This window comes from Vombatus ursinus, unplaced genomic scaffold, assembly GCF_900497805.2.
Source record: "Vombatus ursinus unplaced genomic scaffold, bare-nosed wombat genome assembly UNPS02009835.1, whole genome shotgun sequence".
NCBI lineage: Eukaryota > Metazoa > Chordata > Mammalia > Diprotodontia > Vombatidae > Vombatus > Vombatus ursinus.
In genome coordinates, this window is record NW_020949613.1 from 17,740,625 (window position 1) to 17,752,004 (window position 11,380).

Genomic DNA, 11,380 nt, shown 5'->3' on the forward strand with positions numbered 1-11,380 from the left:
TCCTACAAATAGGAGAAAAAAATGAAAAGTTTAGAAATACTCTTGTTAGGGGCTGAATAATCACTGATAGACTTACTACAATGAAGGCCCAGTTGCCAAAATAATAAACAGCACTGAAGAACCAGAACTTATGAAGGAACAGGTACGTTCTTGTGACGATGCACTGATCTACAAAGTAAAATTGAAAAGAGAATTATCACAGAGCAGTTGTGAGCTTGGCTATTTGGGATGTCAAGAATTTTATTATCTAAGCAAACAAAAACTTTAAAAAAATAAATAATACAGATAAAGTAATGTCTTTTATTGAAAATTAAATTTGCTAGCTAATATATTTGTAATATACTAAATCTTGCCAATGAAATAAAATTACAGCTGAAACAAATAAAAAAAGTTCTTGGTGCAAATCGATCAGAATTGAATGAGAAAATAATTGCAATGTAGTTATTAGTACGTTATATTTTTTTAAGGACTCCATTTTCAGGGCAGCTTAAAACTTAAAAGGGATTTCCTGTGTGCCTCTGAAAATATAGAAAACATAAGAAATCAAGAAAACAATGATCTGTTATCAAGTTTCTTGCTTGAATTTTACAGTGAGAAGATTAAGATTAATCCTTTATCATTTTCTTATTGATCCTATTTATGATTAATTTTATCCTGTCATTGTTCTTTGTCTTTGAACTTAGTTGAGAGGTCAGTTGCATGTAATGAGTTAAGTTTAAAAACTCTGCTCTCCCGCTTTAAAGAATTTAACTGACCTTGGAGAATGTGTGTGAATAGAAAGGGAGTTTAGGCCTACTATCTTGACTTCACCAAGTTATCCTTTAAGTATGTCTGGTTTGCTGTTCAAAAGCCTGGGCCACTATTTCACAGCTGGACTCTTAGTCTCATGAAAGGAAAGAGGTGTGGGGGAAATCGTTGCTAGCTCCCATTACCAAACTTTCAACCAATAAGTTGTTTCCTGCACCTCAGCTCTGTAATCAATCATGTTGCCCTTAATCCCATGATGTCATGGGATTAACTCAGTTCTGTCTTTTGTTCTGTACTCCCCCCAAAATATGGGGAATTGTCCTATTGCTTGAGGTCTTTGTCATTAATGGAGGCAAGCCACTCACCCATTTATTGACAGGTAGCATGCCCCTGCTAATAAATATTATCTTGAATGGAGATCTGCCTCAGTTTACCCTTTGGTTAAAATTCAATCATGACAACAGAAAGTACTATTTAGTTGAAACATGTACTGAATAATATTTTTTCTTCAACTAAGGTCACTTTGCTTCCATAAAATTGCAATCCTGATTTATCTAAATATTTCATAGGGTCATATATTTAGAGCTGAAAGAAATCTTAGAGGCACTGAGTCCACTCCCATTCATTTTAAAAATGAGGAAATTGAGGCACAGAGAGGTTACATGACTTGCCCTGAGCTGCACAGCTAAGAAGTTTCTAAGGGAGAATTTTAGCTCAGGTCTTCCTGACTCCAAATACAATACTAAGCATTATCCACTGTGTCACTCAGCTGCCTCCATTATCTTAACAATTTATCTGCTTATATTAAGCTGTGTTTAGCAGATATCTTAAGTGATCAACAGTATTAAATAGGACTATTTAGACCTGTCTATAACCAAGGCTCAGAGACTGGAAGTAAATCTTACAATATGTTCTTACCTGTTTTTCAGTATTGTACATGAGATTAGAAAACATTTTGGATTTGTCATTCAAAATAGAGAGAGTACTGAATTTGATTAGCAGGTTCAAATTTCAGGCTCTACTACTTACTAGCTGTCTGACCACAGGCAAGTCACTTAACCCTCTGGGCCTTCATATCCTTATGTAAAAAACGATAGGGTCAGACTTTTCCAACTCTAAATTTTATGATTTTAAGACAGATGTGTTTAAACTATCTGTACACAAATACATTTATAAGGGATCAAAACCATACTATTCATTTTTTGTTCTTATTGTCTATTGTAAGCTTCAATACACAAGAGCTATTTTTCTCAAAGCATAATATAAAGTAGTACTGTTTGAGATTTATCTGTTTTTTAGAGTCTAAGACTTTGATGTCATTAAAAAAACACTATACAATTTAGTAAAAAAGGAAGCAATTTGATATCTTACTTGAAGCATCTCTTATTTGATTCTCTCAACCATTTAGCTCACTCTTCACCTACAAGCAGTACCTGTCCAAGATTTTATATACAGTATTATACATATTTTTGTTCGAGATCTGTGATTTCATCTATGTAGGTAACTGCTGATGTCAAAAAACCTTCCAATGATTTTATACACACACACTTTTGATTATCCCAAACTACTCATTGCCAACAAAGGCCCATACATGTGTTAATGTTATATGACTACTATAATCCTACAAGAAGTAAGTTGGTAAGTAACCCCAAGCATAATGGAAAGGGTGTTAGTGGGAATTAAATGTTACAGTAATATTAATGATTATTTGCACATAAGTAGCATAAAAATGCTTTTATATAAGTGGAAAAGGAAGTGAGCTGGTCATGTATCAAGAATGTGACACAGCAAATATAGCCTGAGTGCTACACTGGTACCCTCATAGGAGGCCTCCTGTATACTGGATAGAAAATTTATGGAAAGATATGGAAAAGAACTGCATGAAACTGGAAGATATAGAGGGGATGCAATCTGCATTAGAGGAAACAGCACCTGTACCAATAAAAACCAACAGGTCAAAAAAGAAATTTAAGAACTAAAATTTTTTTTTCTTTTGCCCTAACACCTTTAATTTTCCTTTGGTTCTCTTCCCTATCACATGTATGATATATCATGTATCACACATATCTGTATACATGTCTTTTCTCTCCACCAATAAGACCATGTACAGTCTTTGAGTTTGCAGGCTGTGCTATTTTATATCCTTAGCACCTAGCATGTGGTAGGTGTTTAAGAAATGTTTGCTGATTTTGTAAAGTGAAGTCTCCTTAATGAAAAATTATTTCAGCAGCATTTTGGTTGCACCTGCCCCTAAATGAACAAATATTATAAATAGACCTCATTATTAACAGTATAATTTAAGACTAAGGTATTCTACACTTCATACTTGGACTTCAATATTTGTTCTTGCATTAAGATCCCAACAAAGGAGAGTCACTGAGGGAGTTTTGAAGAGCTCAAGTCCCTTTCAGACTTAAAATTTTACTACACTAATTGTAGATTCTTACAGGATATTACTCTATACCTAAGATACTTTATTACCTTAGCTACAAAGGACTACAAAGTCAATGATCCCAGCAAAGCGCTCTTCATATCATGGCTGTTCTTTTCAAAGAGCAGTGTCATTTTACTACCAAAGAACTTTTTACCTTTTATTCTTCTATGCTTGAGATTTATAGAGGAAAAAAAACTTACAAGTTTTAAAAATGGCAATATTCCAACAATTTCACTAAAAATGAGCTTTAAAAAAGACCTCTTGCTAAGAAAGAGAAAGTTTAACTAAAGGGATACTTAAAAAAAAAAAAGGCCTAAGGTATTGTAGTAGAAAGATCAGAGGCTCTGGTGTCAGATAAATTGAGTTTAAATTCCATCTCTTACAATTACTTCCTGAGTGACCTTGGGTAAGTCACTTAACTCCCTGAGCCTTAGTTTTCCTCTCTGTAAAAAAAAAGGGGGGGGGAGTTTGGACTAAATGACCTTTGAGTTCTCTAGATCTCCTTCTACTTCTAGATATATGGTTCTAGGATCTTATAAAGAAGAATTCAAGATTAATACTAGTAAGACAAGATAATTCCAAAGAAAAAATCTTTAATATGAACTTTAAACTCCTTTTAAAGCAATGACAATAATCACAGATGATTTAGTATTAGTGTCTACCACAACTACACCTCTACATGTCTAAATTTATTCTAGTTCTTAAAGTTTTCCTCATCTTTCAGTTTCTTATACAAGTCTCAAATGGAATTCTTTGTAATGATAAATAGTTGTAAGATTCAGTAACAAAATAACTGGCTAAATATTAATGAATTTAGAGAATTTCCTCTCAATATTAGTGTCTTATTTGAAAACAGGTTAGGCCAATTACTATTAAAAAATACAACTGATGACAATGGTTGTGAAAATAAGAGCATTATCTTCTAAATTTATATTTTTCCCATGCAGAAGTCAAGAGGCCAGTGTGATCATCTGTAACCTTCCAGCTGCTCACTTGAATTACAGATACTGTAGTTGAGAGATCTAGAGATGGCTCTTTATAGTTACCTGACTAAACAAATTATGGTAAGCATTTTGAACCTGATTCTCTTTCAAGATATATTTAAACTGCAGAAATTTAGTTACTGAACTGCAGAGGACAAGAAGGGTGATAAGGTATCTGTATAGGGGAAAATGAATATCCATATTCTAAAATCACAGAACCACCACGGTTAAGTTTAAGTGTCCTGAAATCATTTAGAGTACTACAATAATTTTACTGTACACTTCTGATCAAATCATAGTTACTTAAAATGGTGTAGATCGGATATTTTCATTAAACTATAGGGATGAAGTCAACAATGAGAATAGGTAAGTATATGAATGACTCCTGATGCATAGATCTGTTGAAGTAGTACAGCAAAAGTTCAGAAGAAAAAAAAAATGACATTCTAAAAGATTTACTTCCAGAGCAGAGTACAGGAATAGGAAATGTTTCTAAATGTTTCTCTCTCTCTTTTTTTTTTTTTTTACGGTATCATTCTTTCATGTCCTCTAAGTGTATATACACACTATGTAATAAATTCCATCTTACAAGAAATCACTGTAGTATTTGCTCTTCACACAAGAGTTTAGAGACATTGACTTGACCTGACTAGTCAATACATGATATATAAAGGACAATAAGTAAACCCTGTATAACACTGATCTGACCAATTATGACATCATCAATAAGCAATTATAAACCAACCCCATCATAATGTCAAAACACTGCTACAGTCATTCTGCTGATCACTCAAGATGAAAACCAAAATCGACAATAGTTTTAGCTATTTTTTGAGAACTTCTTGCACTAACACTCTCCTTAACTCACACTATATATGTACACAAATGTTGTTCATATGGCATAAGCTGCCCCCTATAACTTTTTTTTAAACGCAAAGTCATGCTTTCAAGAAACCAACTAATCCAAGTGAAGGTCTGCCAGCATTCTTTAGTTATATTATAGTTGACTGGATAAATGGCTTTTCAAATGTGCACTAACTTTTACAAGGTCAATTTCTAGTAGGAAAACTCTGTTATTTTAAGATACACTAGAAAACACTGCTTTCTCTTTTAGGAAGGGGACTATTTTTTGCTTTTCTTTGTTAACCCCAGCACTCAGCACAGTGCTTGGTACATAGCAGGTGCTTAAAAAATGCTTGTTGAGAGGCAGCTAGTTGGCCTAGTGGATAGAGCACTGGCTGGAATCAGGAGGACCTGAGTTCAAATCCGGCCTCAGACACATAACACTTACTAGCTGTGTGACCCTGGGCAAGTCACTTAACCTCATTGCCTAGCCCCTCTCCCCCCAAAAAAAGCTTGTTAGCTTGATTTAACAATACACTTAAAAGTGCTAATTCATGGTAGATTTAAAGTTAGATTCAACCTTTAGCTATAAAGAAAGAGATCATCATTGAGCATTCTATAAGATAATTTTTTTGCTTTAAGGGCTTTATGGAGTTTGTGTAGTTTGCAAAAAGAAAAAGAGAAATTTCAAATTAAATAGAATTTTGTAGTAAAGCTGACAGAAAAATTAAAAGGTGACCTACTCAAAGAATAATGTATTGGCTATACAATGAAACATGCTAGCTTTTGCTTTCAATTTTGAGGTTAAAACAAGGGAGACATGAGATACATATGTCTTAATTGTAACTACCAGCATTGTATCTCAAATAAAAGCTTCTGAATTTGATATTTTCTGATAAGTATCTTACCTTTCCTAGCCAATTTCACTAAGTATTCTAAAACCTTCAAAATGTTTTCAGTTACACAAAATAAATAGAAAAGCTTCACAGACCTAAAACTACATTAGAATACAGAGGCACCAATCAATTAGTAAACATTAATTAAGCATCTACTATGAGCTTAGCATGGGGATACAAAGACAAAAATGAAACTCTCCCTTCTTTGAAAGCATTTAGATTCTATTGGACCTTAATTTCCTCAACCATAACATGAAGGAGCTGGACTAAATGATTTTTAAGTTCATTTTGACCCTAAGATTATCTAAATCCCATGATTCTAAGTTACCATTTTGAAGTGAATTCTGCACTTATAAGGTTCAAGTTCATGTTCAGAGTTCTAAAAATATGGTTTCACAGTTGGTTAGGACACCTATAGAACATCAGGTAAATCTGTAATAACTAAGTATATAGCACTTTAAGTTTTGCAAAGTGTTTTACATATATTACCTCACTTAATTTACATTTAAGAATATGATTTCAGCAAGTTTCTTGCACATAAAGCCTAGAGTGATGACTCGGGTATTGTAACATTTCAGTTCAGGAGACACAAATTTAAGCTTTGAATTTAGAATTATCAAATGTCCATATATTTACAATGGTATGGTGAGACCAGCAATTTGGATGTAGGAGAAAACATGCCAGAGAAAGATTTCTAGTTCTACTCCAGTGTAATTGAAATTAGAGTAATCTACCAACAATAAGTGCAAGCAGCCATGGGCATGAAGAGAAGTGAAAGTAATTTATTCCCAACCCAACTATCAGATGGCCTCAGGGAAGTTGCTCCTGCGGGGAAAGTGAAGTCAGAAGGTAGATTTGACCTAACATATTTTTACTGTACTGTCTGGGTACAACTCTGGGTCTGGTTCACTAAAGAATAAAATCCTGGGATATGGGTTAGCTCACAAAAGATTTGTGACCATTGGGAAGAGGCTGACTAGCAGCAGCAATTAATAAGACATATCTGCCCAGTAGATGACAATATCAGACTAGGACACAGAAGGATCAGTCTAATGTTACAAAATTTATACCTACTGATGGCAAATTGTTTGTTGAAAGTCTCAAACTTTCAGCTGCACTTTCAAGCTCTTATGGTCCACCTTCCTACATGTCACAGATTGCTTCCATGCTTTCTACAGGTATTGTTATGGCTTCAGAAATCCTGGGCCTATGGAATAAGGTAGCTATATCCATGTTTCTGTTCACTGGATGGTAATTACACTGATTTGTCTAGTGCTGCTATTTACGTCAGGAAGGCAGCATATGATAACATCTGAGCAATGCGTACATACATATATAACTGAATTGCTACATAGCCAAACTGAAAATCAAGTTCTGAGATTTTGTGTACAGAGCTTATCAGCAAAGGTCCACTTCAAAGCCACAAATTCCAATTTGTGTACGACTGACAGCCCACTGTCAGTAATTTTTCTACTAGAGAATGAAAAAGGGTTCAGATGTTCCTTACTCTGGATAGAAACTTATTTCTAGGCCTTATAGGCCAGTGTCTATGTGTAATAAAAAGAGCTTGCTTGGATTTGCAAATGCAAACATGGCTGCAAACATGAGGTAGCTGATCAAGTTGTTGAAAGTCTAATCACATTCTTCATCTTAATCTTTTTTCAAATGGTGCCAGAGGGTTCAGACTAGTGTGCACCTTTTGCCCCTGTTTCTGGTACTTCACCATATGCCCATGAATGAAATCACTGAGAGGTTTAATGATAACAATGTCACAATTCTGTATCAATGTGATAGCAGCACCACGAAATGCTAATAAAGTCTTTAGCTCTTGAAAAGTCTTTAGACATAGACCAATGAAGAGCATATCCAGTTTCTTGGGAGTCAGTCTTCATTCCCTGCTAAAACACTACACAACTCATGTATTTGATACAGCCTCTACAGAACTGGGACTTATCAATTGGCAACTTCACACCAGGATCTTCTAGGTTTTCTAATGGGTTTTTTTCTTCATGTTCTTTTATCAATCTTTTTAAACCTGGTAAGACTGCCCAGATATAACAATATTACTTCCTAGTAGTTGAGATCATCAACTACCTTTTCCATGAGCCACCAGAAAGTTGAAGGCACCCAGAAAATTCCTTGGGACATGCACTTCAACTAGCAGAAACCTATTACGTTGATGAAAGCCACCTTTTTCTTATCTTCCAATACTGAAAATCACAGGCCACCTAACAGATAGGCCACTTTGAATTTGTGGAATGATGCACCTACCCACCTTAGTTCTTTTGTTCTAAGTCCTATAGTCTTTCACCTTTGTATCTTTCTAGACTTCTTCAATAACACCACTGTGAGGGAGGTATACAAACTATAGTATTCCATGACAATACTGCTGACTAACTGTTTGGTGGTCCTCTATCCTAGAAAGAGACATCCTGCAAACTTGAGTTTAAAAATGTGAGGAGTTAAGGTAGATTGTGTATAATGCTATACAGGCACATATCATTCATCAGTCAGATTTTGATAAAAATAATAAACTGGTTTTGTTAGGGGAAAAAAAATATGATCAGTTGTACTGTATGTTGAATTTTTTTCATCAAAGACCATATGGGTTTGTATGCTCATCTGAATGACTGAAGTTGGTAAGTTAACCTGTTTTTAATTTTCTCATTTATATTGAGACGCCATAATTAGATATTTATGGCTACAGATCTGTGATTTAATTGAAGGAAGCCCAGGGAGAAAATTCTCCCCATTAAAGAAGACTGCCAATTTTCTGCCGGTTATTCTACAACTTATAATCCTAAAGAACTGTTCAGGGCATAGAGAGAGAGGTAAAGTGACTTGTCTAGAATAACACAGCTTTATGTGTCAGATGTGGGTTTTGAAACTAGGACTTTCTAACTATAAAGCTATCTGCTATGTCACACTAGCCTGACCATCATTACATAATTCTCATAAAGTATTAAAAACTAGGATGGAAGTTACCAAATACATGATATCACAGTAGAGTAGGTTTTAATGTGAAAATCCTAATAATGTACTTGTCAAATCCCTGCAAATTATTTATAAATCAAAGATGAACAATCATTATAGGTATTATTATAAGTGAGGACACTGTCAGATGAACTAAGAAAGAAAGTACTTTCTAAGTAAAAAAGAAATGAGTAAAGTTAAATTATCTAACAGGATACTAAAATTAGACATTTATGAAGAGTATAATATTTGAAAATATTTAGCAACATCACCTTTCCCTAAAATACCACTGAAAGATACTACTTTTATCTAGGTATTTACCTTGTATCTTATTAACACCGCTCCTTCAACAGATCACCCTCATATGAACCCCACTAGGCTACGCTTAACATAACCATAAGTAAATTTGCATTATGACAATGTTTTGTTTTGTTTTGTTTTTAAACCAAGAAGTCTGCACAGCAGAAACAAACAGTTCAGATTCCATTATGTGTTTAGAAGTAAATAACCAAAAATAAGGATTCAAGAAGAGGAGCAGGGACTTGGAGCCTAGCAAACCCCACCCCTAAGGCTTTGTTGGTACCAGAGGACAGGTAAGGAACCATGCATTCTAACATGGAAAAACAAACAATCACTCATTCTAATATTAGCATAACTATGTTTTATTATTTTTAGGGTACCTAGAATTCTTACCAGAAACTGCAAGAAGTATACAGGCTTTGGGGCTGCACATGTGGATCAAAGGAAGGGAAAAAAAGTACTCTATTTTTTGGAAAAAAGCAGCTACCATAAAAACTTAACAGCTTTCTTTAATAAGCCCATGAAGGGAACCAACTAGATGATTATTCATTATCCTACCTACACGTGTTTTGCTTCTTTGGAAGGCAGCACAGTGTAAAGCGTACTGGATGAGGAGTTAGAAAACAAAGGCTATAGTTCCTGGCTCTGTCACTAATAAACTCAGTGTGACTCTGGGTCAGTCATTCAACTTCCCTGGAACTCTGCTTTCCTAATCTGTAAAATGAGAGCCTGGGGCCCATTAGTGATTTATAAAGTGTCTTTCTAGCTCTAAAATTTTATGACTAATCCTTGTACTGAAAATGTTCTGGATTATGGATCAATGTTGTACTAAATTATTAATTTAGGTACTCAGAAATGGATTGCATTCTGTTTTGCACATTTATTGCACTTCTCAATTCCATCCCCAAATGAGAAGACTAGATTAATGGCAACTTACATTTTACACAGTTCTTTATAACTTATGAAGAAGCCCTTCCTGACAATGATCCTGTGAGATACATCATAAAATTATCATTAGAATCTTTCCCTTATCAATAAGTAAACTGAGGCTCAATTAAATTCAGCAAGTACTTACTAAACACTATTGGCAAAGCACTATGCTAGTTCCTTGTGGGGGAAAAAAGCAAAAGCAAAGTGAAAAAGTCATACCCACAAGGAATTTAACAATGTGCTACATAGAGCAGGAAGGGAAAAATAACGTGTGCAAACTCAAAATCTGGTAATAGATCTGGAACCCAAATCTGGGATCTTCTGATTCCCAGGTTTAGAGTTCGTTATGGTTCCCATTCTGACTATCACACACTATCTCATCAAGCTGTTTGTAAGCTTCAAATCAATTTTGTGTGCACTTTAAAGTATGTGTTAATGGGTATTTAGAATAAAAAACTAGAATCTTGGTTCTTGATGGCAAACTTTTCCTAATAATTCAACAATTCTACCATTATTCATCTTGAAAAGACAGCAAATGGAACCAAACATTTTAGGAGGAGAATCTTAAATTGCTCAAAAGGAAGGAGGAACATATTAAAAAAAACTAACTTCTTAGAGTATAAATGGTTATTTTAAAAATCTACCTAATAAATAATATGGCAATATTTTATTTAATAAACTATTGATAAATATTCTTAAAATAAAACATATGCAAAACCAGCTAGAAAATGATAGGGAAAAAAACTCCATTTAACATAACTGCAAAATATCTAAAATATTTGGGAGTCTACCTGCTAAGACACCAACAGGAACTACATGAATACAACTAAAAATACTCTTTATACAAATGAAGACATCTAAATAATTGGATAGTACTTTTTCATGGGTAAAGCAAGTTAAGTATCATAAAAATGACATTATTATTTATTCAGTGCCTTATCAACCAAATTACCAAAGGAAAGAGAATGATACTAAGGAAATTCTGGAAGAACAAAAGGTCAAGAAACTCAAGAAAAACAATAAAAAATGGGAAAGAAGGGGGCATAACAATACAAGATCTTAAACTAAACTATGAAGCAGTAATCATCAAAATGATTTGGTACTGTGAAGTGATCCAACCATTCTGGAGAGCAATTTGGAACTATAACCAAAGGTTTATAAAACTGTGCATGTTCTTTGACCCAGCAATACCACTACTAGATACTACTGTATCAAGAAAAGAAGAGAAGAAGAGAAGAGAAGAGAAGAGAAGAGAAGAGAAGAGAAGAGAAGAG

At 34.2% G+C, this 11,380-nt stretch overlaps 1 protein-coding gene across 1 annotated transcript in view; it reads right to left on the minus strand.

Moving 5' to 3' along the window:
- Nucleotides 1-11,380, minus strand: part of LMBRD1 (LMBR1 domain containing 1) — a 188,310-nt gene that overhangs the window by 1,680 nt on the left and 175,250 nt on the right. Inside the window, exon 15 of the mRNA XM_027852980.1 lies at nt 77-168. Coding sequence (XP_027708781.1) covers nt 77-168 — 92 coding nt within the window. The remainder of the gene's footprint in view (nt 1-76; nt 169-11,380) is intronic.